Here is a 26,210-nt window from a genome sequence, read left to right on the forward strand (position 1 = left end):
GGAAAATCGCACTAAGCTCAGCGAACCAAAAACAGTCCAATTAAATCCTCGTCGTAAAAAAAGAAGAGAAGAAGAAAGAAGACTGCGCTACATTCGTACAAACAATAAATGTGCCTTTTGAAATGTCCCTATTTGAAGTGATGAACACATTTATGTTATCCCCCGTCTACGACTAAGTGCAAAGCGGACTTGAGAGGGGAATTCTTCTGAGCTGCGTTTTTTGTTGTTGTGCCACAAGAAAAGTGCCGCTTTAAGTTTTATTTTCTTACTCGTGTGAGAGAAATGACGCTTGTTCTTTCTGAATAAAAGTTTAAAACACAACAATATTCAGCTCCCAGTGGTGTAAAACTGAGCAAAGCAGCAATCTTCACATTGCAGAGGCTTAAAACCGTCAATATTTGGCATTTCTGCTCGACAAATGATTAATCAACTAACTGATTTCAACACTGACAACAAACGTGTTCTCAATGACAAGTGGTCAAATTTTTCAGATTTGTTGAACTCTTATAAAAGAAAGCCGGTGAACAGCTATGGCTTCAACACTTATTTGCTTCCTGAATGTACAGGCCAAAGCCGAATATTGTGCCATTTTGTCCAGAAAGTTTGCTCAAATTGCTTCAAATAAAAGCAAGTGTTTTCTGGTGACCGTGTACTAATCATTGGATATCCCTAAAGACAATAACAGGTGTTTTCTCAGCAGTGGTGAGAAACTGATCTTGTGTCATACCTGTGGGCTGAGCGGTGGGCAGCCGGGCCGGAGCGACGCACAGAGGCAGGAGGCAGGAAATCCAGAGTGAGCACCACAGAGCCGTCATTCCTCTAGAGGACGAGGTGAGACGCAGAGCAGCGAGGCCCGACTCAGACAACATCCTCCAATCGCATGCTGTCCAGCAGAAGGGCAGCCTCCAACACCGCAAGAAATGATCCAACGACTCCCCGTCACTGACCTGGAAAACAACGACAAACATCATGATATTCTGGCTCGGATTTGTCCAAGGTTGTACTTGCAAATCAACTCTGAAAAATGTAATTGTAAATTGAACACAGTACAAAGAAGCGCCTTGGGGTCTACTCTGCACACACGCTACCCTATTCTGACCTGACATTCCTCACAGATTTCAGGGATTACTGTGGAAATCCCTCTTCGCAGATTTTCTCTGAGACTTTCTCGGAGCACCTGATCGTTAAAATGCTTGGATTGGATCTCTGATATTGGAAAAGCTTGAGAAACCGTTTGTACCGTGCACTCAGCCGGGGAACACAAGTTCATTAAAAAAAATCCATTAGCTTCGCTGCAACAGGATGAGCTGAAGAGTGAGAGAGCTCACTTTATAACAGTCTGTCATTCCTTCTACATTACTCTTCTCTGCTTGAGATACTCTTCTGCATGGTTTAGCAACCGATTGACATGGATTTCACTGATCTTCCTGCAGGATGAGGAATGCCGAAGTCTACAGTATCAGTTGCCCAACGTGCCCGGCGGCTGGCTGGCAGCAGGAGGGAGCGTGACGGCTAAGGAGAGCGACGGAGTGCTCTGCTCTGTTTGCTTAAGCAGGGAGAAGCTGGAATGCACTGAGGATCGAGGAGAAAGCCCGAAGCGAGGTGCCCAGAAAGGCAACACACACACACACACACACACACACACACACACACACACACACACACACACACACACACACACACACACACACACACACACACACACACACACACACACACACACACACACACACACACACACACACACACACACACACACACACACACACACACACACACACACACACACACACACACACACACACACACACACACACACACACACACACACACACACACACACACACTTTCTGTCCAGCTTCCGAATAGCCTTGGCTGTGAGGCGTCCACCCCGATGAAAACAGACGCACAGGTTTGGCAAACACACGCGCAAACATTTCAGAGTGGGGCTTTGCTTCGGCACACAGAGGTGTATTGTACACACACACACACACAGTCCACAGAAAGGTTGTGTTGTCTTAAGTCTTAACAGTACTGTTTTTCTTTCTCTCAGAGGACCTGTGACCCACTCCTTGCTCAGCACAAACTGAGGCCCGGCTCTGTTTGCACATTATCGCTCTCCAAACACCGACTGGGGGAACTTCACAAGACACATGTGAATTCATAAAGAGTGTAATCTAAACACTGCACCTATCAAGCTTCAGCATACTGCAGCCTTTTATGTTCTTCACTGCGCTCCTCTTCTCCTCTCGCTCCCATCCTCAGCCTCTTACAACAGCAGACGCCTACACGCTGCTGCGGTTTGTTTATACAGCACGATAAGGCCTTCGCTCTCCGGGCGTGGAGGTAGCTGATTGCAGGCCTCACCGATTTGAAACTTTTGTTTTCTCTGGCAAGCACAGACCTACACACACATAACAAAAAAAATCTCAGCTTTTTTTTTACAGACACTTCACTTCGAGAGCTGACAAAGTCTCTGGAGTTCTTTTATGTCAAGGCACAGATGTGTTTAGACAAGCATCGTGACAGACTCTCAAGCCATGTGAGAAGAAACTGGAAAACAATACGGGCTGTTAGATTGACTAATTCGGTGACAGGTAATAGTGGAGACTACCTTGTGAACAAAGTGAATCAGAAGCAGCCGCCTAGCGTTGCAACATGATTGATAGCGTGAAACTGGAACAAATTAAACCCAGTGTAAGCGCAGTAGGTAATAAATGCCCTTTCTTGACAAAACGGCAACCTTATATGCTTTAGTATTTGAAATATTGGGTGTGAAATTCCACTGAGAATATTTTCAAACAAAGTGGACATGCCAAAGATCAGGAATTACGTTTTAACAGACTCTGCAGCCACTTTGATTTCACTTAACAACCTCAGAAAGCAGAGAAGAAGAAGGAGAAGAGGAGGCGGTATGGATTCCAAAGACCAATCGAGGAGTTCAAAGCATGTAAAGTGTTTCCATGCTAATATTTTCTTAAAGCATGAAAGGGAAACACTACCACGGCTATACATAATAAATGAACATTAATCATGCAGTCCTATCCTCACATTGTGATAGCTCCGAGGCAGAAAAATGCTTTAACCGGGGTTCAAATCCCTGTCATCCCTCTCCCCTGTGTGAGGATCAATGCCAAGCGGTCACATGCTAGTCACACCTCTCCAGAGTGTCAGTAATCTTTAATAATTAAGCCGGAGAATCAACAGCCGGGGCAGGATCGACTTTGTCATTTTGGGAAAAGGGGGATTAGAGGTTTTTGGGAGAGCACAAGTGCAAACAGCAGCCGGTCGGAGGGCACATGGGTAGGAATGAGAGATAGACAGATGCACAAGTGGGTAGTCTTTCACATCAGTGCCTCCTTATTCTTCTTCTACTCCTGTATTAGAAGTTATCCTACTTATATGCTTGTCACCTTGTCTCCCTCTCTTTGCCTTTATCACACACCACCACCCTTTTTCAAAAAACACCCTCAGGTGAGAGGAGATATTGATCAGCACTCAGACAGACAGAGCTCTGCATTTTAAAGCTGTCGGAGATACAGAGAGACTCCAGGTGTAAAGCTCACCTCGGGCTGTCACTCAGACGGGCAGCGTAAAACAGATAGTAATGTAGCCTGACACTGCACATGTAAATGACTACACCCGTCCCAACATTTGTCCTCTGGATGAAACAGAGGATAAAGGACACTTTAGTACTTCAGAGTATTTATTAAAATAGGATAATTTGGACACTTAGTTCTTAAGAAAACTCTCTTTGAGACAACATTGTGCACATTCCAGCAGACACCATGGGGAACTTAAAAGTTATAACATATAATGAAGTTTATATATATGGTTTTATCTGCCTCAGACACTTTATAAGACCTTGAAGGGTTATTACACTGAAGCTATATGGAGAGAAGGGAAAACCATTAACAGCTCCACTGTGAACTTATTTTCAATGTTACAGGCGCAGCGTGAATACATACATAAGTTCCATTTTTTTTAAAAGGTATGCAATACTTATAATTAGGCCCAATAAAGTGCATTATTTAGTATCAGAGACATATTCCTACAGGTATATAATAAGATTAATCTGCTAAGGTTACTGCTGAAAGACTTTTTATTGGAATATTACAGTGAATTAGTGTTTGAGAATGAAAAAGATTAGCCGGTCTGATTAAATTAGACAAGTTGGTTCTTTTCAAATGCACTTCTTACCTCTTTATAAAAGAGGTACCCAAAACTCCACGCAGAGGGATGCTCCCAGGCCAATTTGAGTAATGAAAAGAGGCAATCATAGTTTCATTTGGAGCCCAAATGTGTCTGCGGCTGCCTCTGATTGAAAACGCTGCAAACGGGCATGCATTACTCGGGTCAATAGATACAATTAATTTGCAGCATTAGCCAAACCATTATGATCTGCACTCTTGTTGTTTATGGCCCCCGATATTTAATAGGCTCAAGCAATGCAAGTACCAAATCTAATTTCAGACCCTCCCTCCCCAATGCTATAATCCTGTCATTTTCACCGTTTGAGGGTTTGACATGATGGGAGTCAAAGCTGAGCAGAGTGGCCAAAATCACCATCTGAATCCCATTGAAGTGCATGTGTTTGAAGAGGGGATGACTGATCTGCTGCTGAAGGAGAGAACCGCACAGTTCGTTCATTCAAAGGGAGGTGGAGGAAAAAAAAGGTGCTGCTTTCTGGAGAAACTTCAGAGATGATCAGAGGCATTAGGAAGAGCGGCTCTGTGAAAGAGGCTGATGAGTAATTCATATTTCTGCTGCTAACCAGAGAACACGTCACTGTTGCAGCGAGGAGAAAAGGCGTGTTCGTCCTAATGAGCAAAGGATGGCGATGAAAGTCAATATTTGACTTTTTGACAGTGAAATTATACTGTCGGTTTGATTGACGAAACATTGAAACCAAGCTTTTAAGTTGCGCATCTAATGGATATCCTCAAATCCTTGTGGAAAGATAACTCGTGCGTAATTTCACAATTGATGTGCTTTTACGCGTTTCCCCTTAGTTTTAGTTTCTAGAACTGAAAAGAGGAGCGTCAAAATAACACATTTCAATAAAAAATCTTCAAGCAATTTGATTTTAATTTTAAATGAGCAGAAGGGCTCTAACAATTGCCAGTTACAGAGTCTTTATCAGCCCTGCAGCGTGCGTAATTGCACTATCCTGTGCCACACACAGAGCAGCCAGCATTAATAAGACTATACACAGAAACCTGTGCGCGCCTTCTCCAAACCAAGGTAGGCTAATATAAATACGCACAGAAAACTCCGTCTGCATACAAGGACCGTGACGCACCGATTGCGCACAGACCGGGACCAGGCAAGTTGTTCAAGCGGCAGCACCTGTGCTATGGTTCGGACCGTGGGGCTGTTCCTAAAGCTCCATGCTGGCTCACACGCACTGTACACACTCCTTTCTACCACACGGCTGCTTAACGCTGAGAGACTGGATGGCTCAACCTGTCTGACTCACACATCTACAAGGAAGTGGATATATATATTTCATTCCGTAGAGAAGCTGCAAGTGTTGTTCACGAATAATAATAGCCTAATATTAATACAACTAATAATAGGCTAATAACAATAATAATAAAACACTTACCCAAATGATGACGTTTTGTATCCAAAATCTCCGTCTTTCAGATGTCACCAAGCATTCAGAAGAAGAAAACCAGGCTTTATTCTCCAGTAAACTTTATACAAATCCACAAAACTACTTTAAAATCCGTTAGTCCCCGAGCTTTGGGGAGAAGTTTGGCGACAGTGGAGGGAGAAAAAAGTCAGAAATCTCTCTCACGACTTGACAGCGAGAGTCCTCGACTCGGGCACCGATGCAGAGAAAACCAACTTCTCCACTAAATCCTGTTCTACCCTGCGCGCTGCTGTCCAAAGTGTCCAAACCTCCAGAGCGCGTTCATCCTGCGGTGCGCCGGGCAGTGTGTATGTGTGTGTGTGTCGGACGCAGTGATAACGGACCCTCGCTCAGATCCAGCGCGGATGCCAGTCGGTGTGTTTCGTTGCCTCGGATCAACCAACTCGGACTGGTGGCTCTACTCCGCCGGCTGCCTGTGAAGTAGGAGCTACCGTCAAGAGAGAGTTGCTAGGAGACAGGAGGAGTTCCGGTTTGAACCTTCAAAATAAAATACGAGCTGGTGAAGTAGTGACGCAATGCTTTGCCTTATACTGGAGAAATGCCAAATATATTTGAAGTGGAACATGTAGAAAACACAAAATACATTTTAACACACATTTAACTGAAACTTAAAATGGTGTATTGTATTTTGTAGAAAAGCAAAAATCATCACTAAATGTTTTGAATATATTTTTCAAAGCAATTTGTTGGTAGGCTACTGTTCGTTTACAAATGTGCAAAAAAAAAGTAAGTGAAAAAAAGGAAAAAAAAATACGAAACTTAAGTGATTGCTTCAAAAATAAAAGCCATAGCTTACATATAATAAAAGAAGCCTCATTCACATGCATCGCAGTTAAGCCATCAAGAGGAGTCGCATACTCGCATTGTGCCACGCAGCCATTCAGAACATAGCATCATTTTATTTTGAAGGCTCTTCTAGTTTTCATTGTGTGTGTGCGTGTGTTTCATACTTGACGCTCCTCTCCAGTCTCGGTCCGGGATGCCTCCTGCCTACGCGCTACGCCGGGACACACAGCAGCAGAGGGGGGGAGATCATATTTTTGTGCGGCGCTCCTCCGGGGCCGCTGGAGGCAGCAAGACACGGCTGCTCCAAACGCCACCTGACCCAGCTCCATTTTTTTGGTCCGGAAAAACTAAATCAAGCGAGGCGTTATTGCAGAAATCCAAAACTGTTTAATTAACATAAATACAGTTTTCAATCTTTACATTCAGTGTTGGCCAATGTTGGGTGTGGGAACCACAAAGGGGACCTGGAGAAGCTCTAGGTGGTCTTAGCTTTTAATGCCAATCTGAGGAGTATATACACAGCTAGGTCCAGAGATATTGTGACTGAGGAGAGAACTCACATGTCTCTTTGGTTATCTTCATGGGCGCCATTAAAGGATAAAACCCAGGAGGACTCAGGGGCCCTGCGCTGCACAGGGGCCCTGGAACATGTCATGGATTAGAGATCGTGTGTGTGTGTGTGTGTGTGTGTGTGTGTGTGTGTGTGTGTGTGTGTGTGTCAGAGCTGTTTTTGAACTTTTCCATTATGGAGAAGCTCATCACCCCTCAGAATATTAAAAGACAATTAAAATCAGTGACCGAAGTTTCTAAATAAAACTTTTCTTGCACCATGTTTGTGGCTCTGATGGATAAGAGTGTGTGAAATTCAGATATGTTTTTCCAAAGGGATATGACAAATGTCTACACCTCTTTCTGTGAAATATTGGTTATAGTTTCTGTAACCAACAACACTTAGAGGACAACTGGAAAGACTAAAAATAAAAGTAGCTTTTAAGTCTTCAGGAAAAGAAAAAAAGAATGAATCAAAAAGTTTAGGCATTTAAAAAAGTCTGGCAAACTTTGTCAAACATCATTCTATTTAATCGAATGATGTTCACCAAAAATAGTCTGATCGTTTCTCGTGACTAAAGCCTCTTTAATTGGTCAAATGCTGTCATTATTGAACATCTAGTAGTGAATAACTGTTACTGTTTTCAAATGCTACAGTAATTGTTATCAGTTAATTGCTCAAACTGTTAACGTGTAAATGATGTTATTGTTTCCAGTCAGACGGCCTTTTAGCAATCAGCTCAAAGCAATGTTTGACCAGTGAGCCCTAAAGAGTGCTGAGTGAACAGTAAATTACCATTAACCACCCGTTTATTCTGCCATATACTTCAGCCTAATTACTGCTGTCAGGACAGAGGTGATAGCTGCTTTAAACAACACCAATTACCCTCATCTCTTAAATTGTGTTTTGAGAAGGCAACTTTATGATGCCATAAAGCGGAGCAGCCCTCTGCTAAGGGACCGAGGAGCTGGTGGAGTGTGCCGTCATCCGTCTGTGTTTGTCCAGGAGAGTTTGTCCCTCACTATGAGCTGTGACAATCCACGTCAACACGTCATAAATAACAATACAAGGAAGAGCATTGTCAAGTGGAGAGATCTATTTATTTTATAAAACTGTAAATTGAAATTCTTAGAGTTTTTAATAGTTTTTCAGACAAAACGAATACCCCACATTGGGCTCCGGGAACTTGTGATGAGCATTTATTTTTACTCTTTTATAGACTGAACCAGTAAACAGGACACCTCATATATGTTTATGAGGTGTGACAAGTTCAGTTAAAGAATGATTTTCTCTTCTCTACTGTTTCATTTGAATAGTTTTAGGAGGCCTGATGAGGAAAGTTAAAGTACATTTAGTCATGTAGTCAAAAGCAAAGTATAGAAAAAAGGCTGAAAATGAGATGTTCTTATTTTAGAGCCAGTTAGCCATCCCCTCAATCTATTGGGTTCACCTGGTTCATTTCTTGGACTGTGGTGGAGTGCTGGCCTCTAGGTTGAGCCCAAATGGTTCATCAGTTAATCATTAAGGTGGTACCTTCCAGTTTCACTAATACAAATAAATACCACAATGGAAATGTATTCATATTTACAGTTTAGTTAATTTAAATGATATAATTTGGCAAACATGAGGCGTCCAAATGCTTTCTTTAGACATCCTCATCTGTGCAGCCATTCAGCTCATTCAACAACGCTGCCATAAGTGCTCTTAATGTACGGTAAATTCCTTCAAACACATCACACTACCTACAGGTGATGGTGCTTCAACCTCATGGGAAAGTCAAATGGAGAAACAACAAGCAGTTCTCATTAAAGCAAGTGAAGAAGAGGAGAGCAGAGTGATGATGAAGGCCGGGCTCGCTGACCCTTTGGACTACAGTGATCTGTGAGAACGAGGGAGGGGGGGGGGAGGGGCGAACAAAAGCCAGCCGGTCAGGAGGAGAGGTCATACAGATGGTGAGAATGCTCAGACAGATCGAACACACACACACACACACACACACACACACACACACACACACACACACACACACACACACACACACACACACACACACACACACACACACACACACACACACACACACACACACACACACACACACACACACACACACACACACACACACACACACACACACACACACACACACACACACACACACACACACACACCTCCTCTCTGCACCCCCTGCAACACCCTTACTTTTAATCAACACACTCACATACACACATTCCTCAACCCCCCCCCCCCCCGCCTTGCCCTGCAGGGAACAGATCAACAGGAGATGAAAGGTGAGGTCTTGTAATTTCAAATGGAGTTAAAAATTAAACAACAACAAGACAGCCTCAGAGTTCAGTTTGGTTACTAAGCTGCAATGATCCTGAAGAGAGGGAAACATCAATAACTTGAAATCCTGCATATTTTCACTGATAACCCCTTTAAGTAGAGTCTGGTAGCATTGACTGTTTTCTCTTGTTGCACATTGCCTGTGTGGGCAACAACAACCGATTGACTCGCAGTGGCTTTGTTGTGTACGAGGTGGACAAAAGCAGCAGGCTAATGATTAACACGGGTGATTCTGGCCGGACAAAGACGCAGCACAAAGGGAAGGAGCTGATCACTGAGGCCGCTTCACACTCCACTAGATGCTGCTCTCTGCTCTGCACGGCTGACCCAAATACAACAACTGCCGCAGTTTGTCTCTGTCGACTCGTCACACACACAAACACAAACATACTGTATGCAAGTGGTTCCCATCACTGGGGTCAGGACCCCTTCAACAGGTCATGGGATGGGTCGTGAGATGATTTAGGGAGTGATTTTACACTTAAACTTTAAAAAGGTTTAAAAAAATGCAGAATTACAGTGGATCACATCAGGAATGATCAACTGGTGGTTGACATGGGCCAATAAACACTTCCTGAATAGCTCTGACTGTAGAACAGATAATTACGAGTTACGTCAGAACAAAGTTTAAGACACTGCTGCTTTCTTAATAAGTGGTTCTTGACCAACTGTGTTTGCAGAGTCGGACTGGACCACATTTTGGTATTGGAGCTTTTTGGTTTCCGTTTGTAGTCTTAGTGGTATTAACCAATCACATATGAGCAGGCTTTTTTTGTATGCAGGTAAATAGTCCATGTGAAGAGCTAAAGAGGCGCTTTGGCCGAAACGCAATCTTGGAAGTTGCCCTTAGATTACATGCGATTTTCTCTTTGCTAACTGCGATGTTGGACTAGGAGCCTTGCGGTAAAAACAGCTAGGTGAGTTGAGTTGTTTATGGTTACCTCACCTGCTAGCTTGAGCGCAATGTAAGGTCAGCTGAGATCGAGTTTAAAGTTGGTGTAGGAGCCAATTAACACTGGGTATAAACGTAGGAACCTATGTTTGTTGGTGAGAGGTTCCGCCGGAAGGCCATACACACGGAGAACACACACACAGATAACACACAGAGAACACACACACGGATGACACACAGAGAACACACACACAAAGACGGGATTACAAACAAAGCAAAAGGTATTGTGTAAACCGTAAATATTGCGTGGTGAATGATGGAAAGAAACCAGTAAAAAAGGGAAATAAATGGACTATTTCGAACTGGAAACTTTGTTTCTGACTTTTATTCGGCAGCAAACGAGGTGTGCGTCAATTACACCACAAAGTGGATCCTCAGAGGCTTAAAGCGTTGGCTTAGCCTCTACAGTTGGAATAATTTACATTTTGACCACAGCGACAATTTTGAGCATGTGTCCTCTCATTATGGACTTTTTGGCCTTCTCGTAAAGCGGAGGTTAATTATAGCACAAATTAGCCAGTCAATGTTCATCAAAGTACAACGCAAGAGTGTTTCTGGAAAACGTAATTTGATATTTTGTATACCCTATTGGCAGATATGTAGTCCTAGTACCAGCAAAGGTCTCTGTATGTAAGAATGTTTTGCTTGTTGGTGGGGGATTTTGTATGTACACATATGTCAATGTAATCATTCACATGCATTTGATGTGTGCAAGACAACCTCAGAAGACGGGTGATCCATGGAGCCATGACAGGGGCTCCCATGTAACCACAAATTGCGATGAGCACCCACACCTCAGAATGAAATGGGCTCAGCAGGTTAGAAGCACGATGTGAGCTGAGCTCTGAGCTTCGGCTCTGCGGGGGTCCAGCTTTATGTTTGTCTTCTTGACTCACCGTCTCTGCTGGGTGTAATGGCCTTGTGATCGGAGCCTTTTGGAGGAGAGGGTAGAGAAGTGAGCCAGTCTGCCTTGTCTGGTGCAGTCGCTCCCATTACACTTCTGTTGAAGAAGGCTGAGCTGTGAGTCAATTTTTGCAGAGCGGCTCAACGTTTTCCTCGCTGTGAAAGAGGAGGGCTTGTTGGTGAGGGCGCAAAACAGTTTGACAGCTTGACTCCGCACTCCCGGTTGTTTGCTCAGAGAAATATATCTAAAGGCTGAGGGAGAGTAACTCACTGAGGCACAACTGGATCACTGTGCTCAAAAACCCCCACAGTAAAGCCCCGGTTAGGCTTTCCACACGAACATTAGCCGACACAAAATCTTGATGAAGAACCGTTTGATCTTCTATACGCCATGCGGGTTTCTTTTGGAAGCCACAGATATTTCTGAAGCTTCTCAAAGTTCTCATTTTGTCTGGAAAGACAAAAATCCCAACAAATTCTGATGATGTAACCCTTTTGCCTTTTGGACAATTGCAAAACTCATGTTCGTCTAGCATAAATCAAGTTGTTCTCCATGTGGCAATTACGAAACTGACTGTACGTAATTAGGTCAACGACTTAATTTCACAAAGGACTCATCGTAACTTGTGATAAGATTAAAACCTGTCCTTAATGGAGATTCATTACAAAACTTGGTTTTCGATTTCAAATGATTGCCCCCTCAAAGAGACGTTTTGATCTACCGGGGATTAATTCACGTCACCAGTTATGCAGTCTTCAATTGAGTAGCGTCTAGGAGAGGTACATTTGAAAGGATGTTTCTTCAGATAACTACTGCTTTATATTTAAATGCGGAATTCATCCTTGAAATGCCTACGGTTAAGAATAGGCTATAGAAAGTGACAGGGTTAGGGTTAGCAAGGTAGGCAAAGATGCTAAAGAAAGGGAGTTTTGTGGCTTTTTTCCTCAGTATAAAGTGCATTTTTGGGGCTGATATAACAATATTGTGAACATTATCTTACTTTGCACTCTTTATTTGGGGAATTAAAACCTCCCGATGCGTTAAAAAACCCAATCATGTGTTCCTCAGAGTAAATTAAAAGATGCTTGTAAAGATTGTTAGCCGTTATTTTGGCACAGAATGAAATGAGATGCTAAATCTTGTCTTTGTTGTCCCTGCACACAAAGGCTGGTTGTTCTACATCCAGAGCCTTGGCACACTTTGTCCGTCTCCTTTTCCAACTTTTGCTCTGATTATGAGCTGAGGTGTAAAACTGGGAGTCAACAGAGCAAACAAAAGAAACCCTCAGCTGTGTTTGCATTTGCACTCACACAGAAAAACTCTAAGATAGAAAAAGCAGCTTTTCTTACTTTCTACAGAGCAGCATCCCCTTAACAGAGACAATCTACTGTTTACAGGGGATACAGAAACACCACGCCACACATATCCATTTATATTTAAACTCTCAGACTGAAATCAAACAAGAGGCAACACTCCTTGTGAGGCCAGAGAGAGCGAGCTAAACGTCTGGCTTTGAAATGGAGCGCGAGCTTCTCTCTGTGTTTGCATGGCGGCAAACAAAGAGAGATTTGTAGAAATGGGAAAAGAAAGCTGAATCAGATAAAAGAGGAAATATTTTCGGGTAGATTTCTCTTCCCAAGCAGCCTTTTTTTTTATCTCAGCACAGAACACAGGCTTAAACACTTCAGTCTGATCAAACAAAGCAGCGTTAGCTAATCGGTAGACCTGAACGTCAAGTGATATCTTGGTTAAATAGGCAGCTGCAAGTGTTTGGCAAGAAGCACAGGAGAGAAAAAAAGATATTTGAAAAAATGCGAACCTCAGCCTGCTGTGTATCAGCTGTTGTGTGGCTTGAAGAGTTGGCCGACTGCTTCACTGCCAGCCAGACAGTGTGAAAAAAAACCCCTCTTGAACTTTATTCAATCAAGGTGGGGATGGTGGAGTCCCAGATCTGTGCTCGGATTAAAGCAAAATGTAGTATTCTCTCTCCTCAACACTCCCACAGTCTGTTTAAAATAGATCAGAATATGAAGTGCAGAGAAACTTTGGGATTTTAGCCTTTGCAGACCATTTACATACAAAAACCTATAACACACCTTCCCCATTGTGTTCTCCTTTGTTTTTTTGTTTCTCCCTACTGCTCCAGTTCTCTCTAGTGTTTTATTCCTTATTCAAATTATTGTAAAACAATAGAGATATTTGGAGATTATTACCATAAACAAATTAATCTGTATAACTTTGTTTCACTTTTGTTCTTTGATTTGCAGCATTAATGTGTGTTAATAATGCTTTTACCGGAGTGACTCATTTGAGTTGTTCACAGTTTAGGTGTTCCAGAGGACGGTCCGAGACACACAGCAGACATCAGACTATACTTCTCCTCTCTATACAAACATACATTGAACACAGCGGTGAGCCGGCACGCAGCCAGAACAGTATACAAGCTCTTCTGTTGAGGTTACATAAACTCAGCTGTCTCTCCTCCTCGCTCCGGGTCAGCTGCTCCTCTCATAGCGTCTCGGTTTCATCTTGCTAACGCTCTGATCACACGACATAAACGCTACATTGGTTTTGACACACAGGCATCTGGGATATGCATTCACCTGAGGCGACTGCTGATACAGTGACAGCGAAGAGGGGCCGAGAGGTGGGGGCCCCGCGGTGAGGAAGATAAGCTGCGGGAAAGTGGAGTCAAAGAGGAAGATGGATTTCACTGTGGAAAACCTTGTGTAGTCAAAAAGCTCCTGGAAACCCATATCTGTAGATTTGGAGATGTTATTTCCAGTGAATTGTGTTGTTTAATGGTGTACTTCTTGTGTAAACACTCATTCCACTGCTATTCCTCTTGGAGAAAAATGTTAATCGTCAGGTTGGGTGTCAGTCAAAGAGTCAACGTTTTTTTAGCTGCAATTTCATGCCAACGTTTAGCAATAATAGAAAGAAGAATCCAGGATGATGGAGGCACAGGGACCATTTTCACACCAGCAGTGTGGAAATTGCAGCTAAAATAGACCAGAATTCTAAGTAGAAACAGCTTGAGTCTTCAAAGACCTTCAGTCCACTATTCGGTTCTGTAACAGCCACTCAGGGACACCTCAACCTTTTTAAAATACTCTATATTCATGAAGGATAAAGAAAGATGTAACTGCATAAGGTTCTGATTGTGAAATTCATTAGCAACTTTACTAAATAAACCAAACTTTTAGCTGCACATATATCTAAAATATGTAAAGATTGCACTTTTCGTAACATAATGAACTACAAAGAAATCTTTTACTGTAAAACTAATCAGATGAATTCCCATTAGGAACCAAGTTTATCCTATTTTGCAAAGACTATTGCTTATACAGTTCTATATCACCAATGATTAATGATGTTAATCCCCGACACATTTTTAGTAAAAAAAGTGCCATTTAGATCACACAGAATTTCATCTACTTAAATATTTGGTGTTGGAAGTGAGAAAAAGTTCTAGATCGAGATTAGGAATGTCTGTAGCTGACCATGCTTACAAAATCTGTTTAAACAAAATACATGCTTACAAGTGATCTAAACGTAAGTAACTTTGTATCACACCGTTTTCATTCAGGTAGCTGCTGAAAAATAAATTATCCACACTTCAAAATCATGTCATCAACCATGCAATATAGGGACAAATTAATTCCAGTTACTTCTCCTGGTAATTGTCCATGACAATCTCGACTCTTGCCAGTGCAGAGTCCTCAAAGGTGTAACATGTACACCTAACACATAGGAGCTATAATGAGTGTTACTCACATTGTGGTACTATACGTATCAGACTGACAGATTTAACAGAGAAAGCGTCATGGATCAGAATTGCTGTCCGACTGCGACATGCGAGTACTTCCCTGTTCCAGCCTGTTCTGACTACAAATTATTATTCATGTTTAAAGCCAAGGATCCTTCTCTCTGTCTGTCAAGGAAGAGGAGAGCAAAGGAAAGCTACAAAGACAGATGAAAGGCTATTTTCTGCCCGCTTCTCATCCAAAAGCTATTTTTAGACTGCTGTTTTTTTCATAACCACTCCCTCAGATTCTTACTAACATCAAAAAGACACCGCTACAACCAAGGGCTAGAAAGGAAGATAGAGCCAAGAGAGAAGAGATGGGTTTCAGAAAGCAGGAGAATATGCATCTCTGTGTGTGTGTGTGTGTGTGTGTGTGTGTGTGTGTGTGTGTGTGTGTGTGTGTGTGTGTGTGTGTGTGTGTGTGTGAAAACATCGACACCTAGCGCAGAGGTGATCAAACAGGTGGGGTTTGAAAATGTAATAAAGGACACTGGGTAGTGGCATTGATGGAAGTAGATTTACTCGATTACTGAATTTAAAGTGGACCTATCATGCTATATTTGAAATGTATATTGTAGGGCCATACCTATATAAAACATGTCTGTGAAGTTTTTTTTTCAAAATACCAAACAGTTCACCCACTGTAGCCATGCCTCTTACTGCTCAAACCCCTCATTAAAGCCCTGTTAGAGAAACGCAGATTTTGGGTCCTTAGCTTGAAAAAAATAGATAAGAGGAGGCGGAGCTAATGCCTGATCAGAATTCTACCGGATATAAAGTTAAATTCGGTTGTGATAAAACGCCATCCTGTTTAAACCACGTCAAGGATTATTTCTGAAATAGTAGGAGCTCAAATGCTTTTTCTCTTGCAGGTTTATCACAAGATGACTTCCTTTTTTATTTCTTGCTTTTTAAACACATGTGCTCTTCAGTACAGGTTAGCACTGAGTGTTAGCGAGGCTTGCTAATGTAAACAAAGACGTCCAAAACACGTCAGGCATTGTTTCTGATAGCAAATTTCTGTGGGTCCGCCGCCGAATTGACGTCAGTTCAGATGGAATCTGTATCCGCTTGTTGTACACCCGTTTTAAAAAGATTTGGGTACGGAGGAAAAGAGAAAGGGTTTTATTTTCTGCCGCTGCGTGAGTTCCCCGACGCACCGGGGGGGGACACATATTTATGTATAAAAGACACCACAAAGTGATGATAGGTCCACTTTAAAGTGGACCTATCATGCTATATTTGAATAATATAGTGTTGGACCATACCTATATAAGGCATATTTATACTTTTTATTTTTCTAAATACCAAACAGATCATGCATTTTAGCCATTCCTCTTTTCGCTCAATTTAACACTGTCTTTGCATGGGCTGATTCTGTGAGAACAGCACCATCTACAGGCCTGGCATATGTACTACAGCGTCTCCAGCGCTTTCCAACGGCAATGTCCGTGGCTGTCTCCTCCTGATTGGTGGAGTTGGCCCAATAGCCGTAGGGCCACTTCTGTGACGTCATAAAAGTGTTCAAATCTGGATCAGTCTGTATCAGATCCGTTGCAGCCCCTTTTTAAGAGATTTGGGTATGAAGGAAAATAGAGAGGGTTGTATTTTCTGACACTTGGTGAGTTCCCTGGAACACCGGGGACACATATTCATGTATAAAAGACGTACAAAAGTGCATTTTGCATGATAGGTCCCCTTTAAGTAAACATTTGAGGTACAATGAGTACTTGTTTCTGTGTCAATTTATGCTTCTACTCCAACAGTTTAAGGGAAATTATTCTAAAAAACAATTCTTTTACAGCTTAAATTGCTAATTACTTCATAGATTGAGATTTTTCACACAACATATGAATAACTTTTAAAATATGATATTTTGCTGTAAATAAACCATCCCAAATTATATTGACAGATCAGTTCTGCTTATTCTTAAAGTACTTTTTTTGTGTAAAACATATCACGGTTCTTGCTTCAAAGATGTAACGATTGTCTGCTTTTCCCTTTAAAATATTTTAACTTGTTTTTTCAAATTTTTCAAAAGGATCTGAATAATTCTTCCACCACTGGTTATTGGGGAATAAAGTGGTGCCGCTTTATCCCATGATTCAGTTGTGCTGCAGTCGGGCGTCCTTTCAACTACTGCCAGTTCTTAACACATGAACACATTAGAGAATACGTAGCCTTCATCTGACAAGAGATATTTTCTCTCTCTTTCTGTCTCTGCTGCATGTGGCTGTTTTAATGGCTGTGTGGGAGGGTGGAGAGGCGGATCTCTGACCCAGGTTTCTCTTTTTTATTTTTGCTCGTCCACTGGATTGAAAGCCCGGAAACGTGGGAGGAGAGGCGGAGGTGGAGGCGGGGGAGAGACTCACACGGCCAGTCAGACCTGTTCCTAAAGCCCAGGTGAAGCAGCACACACACTGCACCTCCATGACTTAAACGTGATTTACCGTGTGACAATCAAACTAGATGCTATCTCACCTGTGGAGAAGTTTCACAAGGCCTCGTTGCTCCATGGCTGTCCAAACAGGTGTTTTGTCAGCACTGACTCTTTAATCACTGTTTAAACACAGAATGAAATACATGAATCATGACTTGATTATTTTGTCAAGCGTTGTAATGCTACCGTTTGTTTGACCTTTCTCATCGCCAAACCCAAGTTAAACAATCCAGGTGGAAATTAGCTGGAAAATGGAAGTAGTATATCATTTGTAAATATTGGTATCAAGTGTTCCCTTTTCCAAGAAATAAGAGCAGAAAGCATCCGGTAATTTCAGAGCTCAGTAAACGTACACCATTGAGTTTTGCTAATACAAACAACTTCTTCCTCCATTAGTAACTCTAAAGGAACTGCTTCACATTGCATACAAGGTGTTGTAGCTAACTTAGAAGTTAGCAGCTATGGTTATCTGCAATAAAAACCGACCATTGTAATGTGCTTATACTACAAAGAGAGGAAGTTGAGGAGTTTGTCCATAAAGCAGGGTTTGGAGATTGTAGGTGAAAACGTTCAGGTCTTTTCTTTGTATACATTTTATTTTAGAAAACTCAAGTCCTTAAGCGACAAAAACACTGGTCATTTGGTTTAACCCTTAAAACATAATTTATAAGTGGAAGCAGCATGTTGTTATAAATATAGTAACTAAAATGTGGACATTTTCCTTTTTCAGCCAAATTATGTCTGAATACCAAAAGACCATTTTGTCGCCATCCCACATAAACAGACACTAGTGACATTTTGTTTTGGATAAACCATCTGGCTTCCATTGACAATGATACTTTGTGTTTATATTATTACTTAGTAATCCATTTTATGGTGATATAAAGTGTTGCATAATTCAAATCTACATCTGTGTTTTTTTGGAGTTCCACAACATTTCCTGGGACTGTGTCGGAGTCTCATTCACTATCTGAGTGACTTTGTCTTGGCTTTGTTGGCAATCTGTTCAAACAGAATGCCACTGATCTTCTTATGTCATTGATGTGTAAACAACGGGAAATGCACACAAATCAAAGTTTCTGTATGCATAAAGAAGCCATGAGTATGCTGGGAGGTGGCTTCACCTGTGTTGCTGCACCTGGTGAGGAACAGGGCTGTGAGGGGGTGTTGCTGGCAGACGGTAGGTATGTCGCAGCGTTTATCAATCATCACTTCACTGGAGCTGGCCCCGATCTGTCACATAAAGGCACAGGAATACCAAGAGACAAGCTCTCTTTACAAGATGTTACACAACAGATAGCAAACGCTGTCAGTAAACGCTCCTGTCAGTGAGGCATTCACACAGCAAGCGTTTGTTTAACGCTTCATTGTTCGTAATTGGCATTCGTTTTTATTTGTAGCGGTTGATTAGTTTATGGTTGATTTGTCATTAGGACAATTCAGTTGATTCATTATTTGCATGTCTCAACTTTTTTGTTTCACATCAAAAACCTCAATTTTATGTTCTCATTTGAATTCGATAAATATGTGTGGTCTATGTTAAAGCTGATGTAGCTCAGGACACTCAAATACCCTCTTAAAAACAAATGTTGTAACAGAAAGGTTTTCAGTCCAGTTAAAGTATGAAAAGTGTTGTGTCTCTTGTGCAAAATATTTTCTGCATGACCAGAAAAAGTTCCAACCCAGAGACAAGTTACTCTTTGAAGTTTCTTACGTTTAGATTCCATGTTTCCATTCATACAGTACCTTCATAAAAAGTTATTTGTTTAATTTCTTTTCTTTTTCTTTTGGTAGATGTTTTTTGTCTTTGTGTTATCTTTTATGTATGTATAATTTGTGTGATAATTTATGTACACTATTTCACAAGTTAGTTTGCAGGTTGTGGCTCCAAATCTTTAAATTGATAACTCGGAACAAGTATATATAACGCATCTGTCCTCAAACATGAAGGGGAATGTAAAAAAACAAAACAAAAACACCTTGTGCAACTATTTTAACCGGCTGATGTTAGCAACAGTGACAAGCAAAACAACAGAGCCTTCATTGATTGGTCATAGTCTACTCAGATTTCCATATATTGCTTCATCACAGTTATATGATAACCTCAACAGTTATCTACCCAGACTCTTGAATGTGCTACAGTGTTGAAATCCCATTTGCACATCTGTTTGAATGCACATGCAAACACTGAACCCATGCTGGTTACCATCTCTGCTCCCACATGGAGGGAATTTGCCAAGATCAGCTCAGCGCCCCTCCACTGCAGCGAGTGCTGAAAGAAAAAGAGCAAAATGTGCAGTCTGCACGTCAGTAGCTACCCCGAGGCCACTGGATCGAACGCTGGGGCCCGTCAGCAAATTCTTACAAAAAGATCTGACAAAAAAAAAAAGGTTTCTGGAACCGAGAATAAAAGCCAAACAAGCCCTGTGATACCTGCGCGTTCTGTTTTGGAGAGCCTCAGACAGCTGAGGAATTTGCCTAATTCTGATTAGCCTCCCACCGGGTTGCCTTTCTGTTTGTCACTGCAAGGTAACTTTGATTCAGTGGTTTCTTTAAGTGTGTGAGTGGGGTAGGGTGGGTGGGAGGGTGGAGGAGAAAAAAGCCCCTCGTCGCTCAACAGCTATTAGCTCGCTCTCCTTTCACCTGTCACACATTGGTGACTTTATTCCGACTCAGCCGGGACCCCCTGGCAGATATCAGAGAGATCATCTCCGTCTTAAGCTAAACGACTCCAACAAGCGTCGCGACCCCCCCCCCTCCTGTCCCCAGCTGACCCCCGCGACCCCACGGGGCGCCCGAGGAGCAAGAGGTCTGCGGAGGAGTGGCCCTGGGAAGAGAAGGAGATGGGGCGAAATGAGCTCTGTCATGCAGAACACTGCAGGAGGGGGAGGTGACGAATACACACTCCCACCCCCCGCAGATATGCACACACAGCTGGGACAAAGAGTGACACACACACACACACTCACTGAGATTAAAAAAAACAATCATCAGCAATCAAGCTCAGTTTTTTCTTTCTTCCTCACACTCTTTCCCTTGTGATATCTCCATCACACACACACACACACACACACACACACACACACACACACACACACACACACACACACACACACACACACACACACACACACACACACACACACACACACACACACACACACACACACACACACACACACACACACACACACACACACACACACACACACACACACACACACACACACACACACACACACACACACACACACACACACACACACACACACACACACACACACACACACACACACAGGATTAGCTAGCCTTTGTTGGCAAAACACAAATTACAAGTCTTTTAGCAGTGACTCCTCCCCCCTCCCTGCAAGTGAGTGAGTGTAGTGTGTGTGCATTCATACGACAAGGAGATATAGTGTGTGTGTGTGTGTGTGTGTGTGTGTGTGTGTGTGTGTGTGTGTGTGCAAGCATGTACATGTATGCACTTCTTGCTCAATGTGATGCATGAAAGAGTGCACAGGGTTATACTGTATGTGGGTGTTTTAGTGCTATTGTGTCATGCAAATGCAAGAAGAACGTGTGTGTGCGTGTGAGGGGGGTGTGTGTGTGTGTGTGTGTGTGTGTGTGTGTGTGTGTGTGTGTGTGTGTGGGGGTGTGTAAGGGGGTGTGTGGAGTGTTTTGAAGTGGGGGTTTTTGTTATCACTCCCAGGCCAGCAGAAAAAACAGGCGTAACGGAGGAGAACCGGAGGAGCGAGCTGTCAATTAGAGACGTCTCTTTTAGAAACCGCACTGCAGCCGAGTTTGTGCTGCTCTCCGTCCTCAGAGGGTTCAAAGCGGTCAGACTATACAACCAGCACAGCCCCTAGTAGACCCCCCCCCCTCCCCTACACACACCACAACACAGACTATATCACCCCTTGATGCTAAATACCAATCAACTATGTGCAATATGTGCTATATGTGCAATATATATATATGCAGTTAATAACTGTGTAATTTGCTAAATCCTTTGAATTGTAACAAGGTGTGTTTTTTGCATTTTGCATCTTGTAAATTGTGTAACTTGTTGCTGTTAAATACCATCAAACTATGTGCAATATGTGCTATATATACACATTATATACATATGCCATTAATAACTGTAATATATACCTGGCTGCTAAATCCTAAAATCTGTATTATATTTGTTATTATATCATGACTTAGTACTTGTTTTCTTACCATAGGTAACATTAAGCTGTATGTGGCTCTTTCCTGCTGTAACGATGCAAATTTCCCCTCTGTGGGACTAATAAAGGTATTCTGATTCTGATTCTGAAACCCCCCACATTTCCCCCGATGTTTCTTTTCAATCTTTGTGTAGTTACATCTGCAGTTTTCGCAAATGATGAAGCTGTGGAGGAGTTGAAGGTGGCTACGCTGCAGGCTGTTTCAGTTACTGTTTGCAATTTGTCTTCTTTCAGATGATGACACATTCCCAGTCAAACTGCTGGTACAACACAGGCCCATTACTGCGCTCACTCTCAGCTTCAGGTATGTGCTGCAGTAACCTAGCTACTTTATTAAAAAGAAAGGCACAGAACTAAATAGTCGGGGACAGAAACAGATTGATTTGCATTTGAGTCATAATTACATTTGTGTATATTTATTTATCAAATAGTAGCATAGGAATGAATATTATTCAGAGAGATGCTACTGCAAAAGGAAATTGTCTATGAACATCAACATATATCATATCCAAGGTGTACTTGATGAAAATATCCTATTCTGAAATATTCAATGACTTTATAAGTGCATTTAAAAGTGTGTGCATTTATCTGTCTACAATATTTTCTGCTTCTGGTTTTGGTCACATTTCAGTCATTTTATTAAAAGTGGTTGCATCTTATTTCAAAGCCCTCATTTGTAATTAATAAATATATATTTCACAATTTTTGCCTATTGCTTTCTCAAGGCAAGATTTCTCATCCTCGTTTACCATGAGCGCCCTTCAGTAACCTCTCCTGCGGCTAAAACAAGCGGAGGAATTATTGACTATTGATCTATATTGATCAGAGAAGGAGCTCAGTAATCATGGGGGCAGTGAGGTCAAGAGAGAAACATACCCAGTATAGAAAAGGTGGTTGTTCTTGCATTCATTTGTGCAGGAATATTGGATTTGAGAGTAGGTCCCGCTCTTTGAAGGCAAGGCAAGTTTATTTATATAGCACCTTTCAATATAAGGCAATTCAAAGTGATTTACAAAAATGAAAGACATTAATAAAATGAACATTCAAAGAAAAATTACATGAATAAAAGTTACAGTGCAGTTTAAGATGTGAATAGTTCAATTAAAGTCCTCATACATTCATCAGTGTGTCTCAAAACAGTTAAGGGGAGAGATTTAAAGCAAAGACAATATGGATTGCCATACATACCATACATTATTAGTACAAGTCCGAACCATGTGTGCATTCAGACTCTTCACTTCAACTTGTGATTAGTTTTGATGCAGAACACTGGATGCATATTTGCACATTTTTAAGCTAAATGTGCCACATGCATTACATATTTGAATTGTATGCCCATAAATCAATTCATTTGATCCTCAATAAACCACCTATAGGTTTATGAGAAAAAAAGTAACTCTGCGATTCTTTAACAAAACCGTGTCCATGTGCAGCCTGTTCTTCTAAAAACAAGTTGCCATACAACAAAACTGCATCGGCTATCATGTTTTAAGGGACACGTATTTCATCCTGGGTTGAGTTTGTCTTTGACCTATCACAATAGGTTCCTAATTAAAGCCCTCCGAAGTGCGTATGGAGGAGGTCGGAGTGGATGGATGGTTTGAACAAACACAGGACCTTCACCCTCGAGATCAATGTGTGTGTCTCTTGAGAAACCAAAAGTCAATGATTCTTTTTTTTAAATATACCTCATGACAAACATACTTGTTCCAACACAAACAAAAAACACAACACACTTGTTTTGTTGCATTGTTTTCAATTTACAATATTGACCAGCATAAAATCCATGCTTAAAGAAAATCAGGTACACTTTACGACTGGCGAGTCTTTAGTAATGGATTTAACGAGTCATTTCCGCCATTAAATATGTGCAGATCACTAGCAATAGATTTCACATTTCTTAAAGTTGTGAGGTAAACAGCTGTTAGATGTTACCCCCTATAATCAGTTAAGCACTGAGGTCAGCCGTGTCAATATTTTCCCATATATGCCCAGCATTGTCTCCTTTATTTACCTTCCCTCTCCCCTTTGGGAATAGCATTCCAGCTCCATCTTAAGATGGCCCCAGATCACTTAAGCCACTGACCATATGTCATAACTCTGCATGGGATTAGGCACATTCTACTCTTTATGGGTAACTTGTGGGAAAGTGTTTGCAGCGCTGGACTACCAGTGAAAAACAAAACAAAAAACTCAGATTAAACTCTTTTTTTTATCAAGCCTATCTTCAAAATTACTTAATTTGTGATAAATAAAATATCTTAGATTTGGGCTAATTTAGCAACAATAAAGCCTCCTCTGTCTTATTCTGACTCATAGCACATGATAAGAAATATGAATGAACTTGCTTGTGTGATGTTATTCATCTATTAATAATTGCACAGCCACACTGATTTCATTTTCAAGTGGCTCAGTGTTTCATACTTGTTTTGTTTAGTCTCCATCGTTGTTGCTAAGAGCTAATCTCTGTGGTGTTTGTGTGCTTTATTCATGTGTCAATCAAACATAATGGGAGCTACTGTACACAAGTCTCGCTTTTGCCTATTATGAAAAGCAAGTTTCATCAGTTCCTTTGTAACACTAAGTCTGAGGTAAGTACTGACGCAAGAAGTTTACAGTAACACATGTCAAACGTGTTAAAGCTTATTTAAAAATGATATTGGTCTTTATTAAAGTAATAGTGTTTTGTGTGTGTTACTTCAACCAAGACAGTCTCAATATCCCTACAGTATATCAACTTTAAAAAATATATATTTTATGCTGATCTTGCAATATGTTACATGAACATATTTTTTGGGATGAAGATACAAACTCATAATAGCAAGAATCCTAAAGGTGCATTTCATTGCTACTACATAGCCATTAAAGGGGCCCTATTATTCTCATTTCTGGAGAAATGCCTCTGGGGTGAACTTTGGGATTTTAGCCTTTGCCGACTATTTACATGCACACAAACTTATATAACACAAACCCCAACAAGCACAATAGTGCCCCTTTAAATGAATGTGACAGAATAAAGATATTTAGTTTAATATGATCTCAGACAAAAGGGGAAAATGAACACTAGCTGTATTGCAGGTGCATTCAAACTTGGGAAGTTTTGCATAGTCACTATCATTCCGTGCAAATAACACAAAGTTAGGTGTTTTGACGGCAATAAGGTCAACCAATTGGGATGATTAAATTAGACCAGCAGGGACCACACGTGAAGAGTCACGTCCTTCACCCCAATTATGATGGTACAGTGTAATGATTATAGCAGCAGGGAGCAATAAGGAGACGAATTCCCCCATAAACCAGTTTTAGTGCTGCATTTATGCAACACATCACCTTTTATGTACAACCTTCAAAGCCTGATGGAAATCAATGCTACATTATGCAAGCTGCAGATGAAGACGAAAAGCAGCATGGCTTCAGTTGTGAAATGTGCGGGCAGCTCGTTGTTGGGGTGAAGCATTACACTTTGACATTAAGTGATCGTATGAAAGCGCAGAACGGTGTTTTCCTTTGGAAACCATCGAGGATTGTTTACAGGAATTGACTTTGAAAATATGCAAATGGTACGATGATCCTGGCATGTATCAATTTAGCTGTTTAATGCTAATGGTGTATGGTGGGATATCTGTGGATTAGATGTTTAAAAGTCACAATGCAGGATCTTCAGTTTATTTTTATATTATTTCATTTTTTATGCCCATTTATTTTTAGTTAAAGTGTTCCTTATTCACTACTCACATTACATCACTTTTTTCTTCTAAATATATTTTGAGAATAATTTATCTAGGCTTATTGAAAGAAGAAACATATTATATTTCAATCTTGAAAAGTCCAGTCACCTGCAAACATTTGTGTTAAGGTGCATGTAGTACATAAATAATTGCAGAAACTTGAACAATGTTCTAATAGTCTACTAAAATGTATTCTCAAGACTAAGCCTGCGGAGCCACCACTGCATTAGTTTTTATCATTGACAGTTTCACAGTCATTTCCAGGCAAATCTCTCCCCATTTTGCAAAACATATGTTTGTTAACTTCTGTCTCTGCATCTTTTCATGAATTCATCACAAAGTGCAATGAAGTCCACAGTATGTTACCAACATGGAAGTTGATCTGAACAAAGCCTTGGTTTAAATTACACAAACAAATATTTATAAAAGGTCTGTTACAGTATGTTTCAAATGGGACTCTGTTTCAGAGATGTGGTAACAAATTCTTCAAACTGAGAAGTTTCTTGGAGCAGAGTATCAGGTGGATTCAGTTAAAAAAAAAAGCTTCCCTTTAAAGTATCACTTGTTTACCGGTCTATCAGAGACTTCAGAGGCAGCACAGTGAAGAATCTGAGACATGCATTGTGAAGCGGAGGTGGAAAGCAGCTCAGAGCTCGGACCGGATATGTGACAGTCTTTAGATTCTTTGTGTGTTGAATACCTGTCTTACTAACCCTGGGGGACGAGCTGCTACCTTCACAACACCCACTCACCGTGTGCTTAAACAACAAACACCAAGAAAGTTTGTGCAAGGGGATCATGACAGAAA

General features: G+C 41.4%; 2 protein-coding genes across 10 annotated transcripts in view; one reads left to right on the top strand and one right to left on the bottom strand.

Moving 5' to 3' along the window:
• The window catches only part of fgfr3 (fibroblast growth factor receptor 3), a 70,312-nt gene extending 64,275 nt beyond the window's left edge, over positions 1–6,037 (bottom strand). For all 9 annotated transcript variants that reach the window (XM_079692291.1, XM_079692290.1, XM_079692292.1 and 6 more), the window contains exons 1-2: positions 5,609–6,037; positions 728–947 (exon numbers count right to left, since the gene is read on the bottom strand). In XM_079692291.1, the coding sequence (XP_079548417.1) occupies positions 728–869 (142 nt within the window). In that variant the 5' untranslated portion in view covers positions 870–947; positions 5,609–6,037. The remainder of the gene's footprint in view (positions 1–727; positions 948–5,608) is intronic.
• cfd (complement factor D (adipsin)) overlaps positions 1–26,210 on the top strand; it is a 217,072-nt gene that overhangs the window by 65,508 nt on the left and 125,354 nt on the right. The gene's annotated exons all lie outside the window — the stretch shown is intronic.

The sequence above is a fragment of the Notothenia rossii genome (genome assembly GCF_949606895.1).
Source record: "Notothenia rossii genome assembly, chromosome: 7".
NCBI lineage: Eukaryota > Metazoa > Chordata > Actinopteri > Perciformes > Nototheniidae > Notothenia > Notothenia rossii.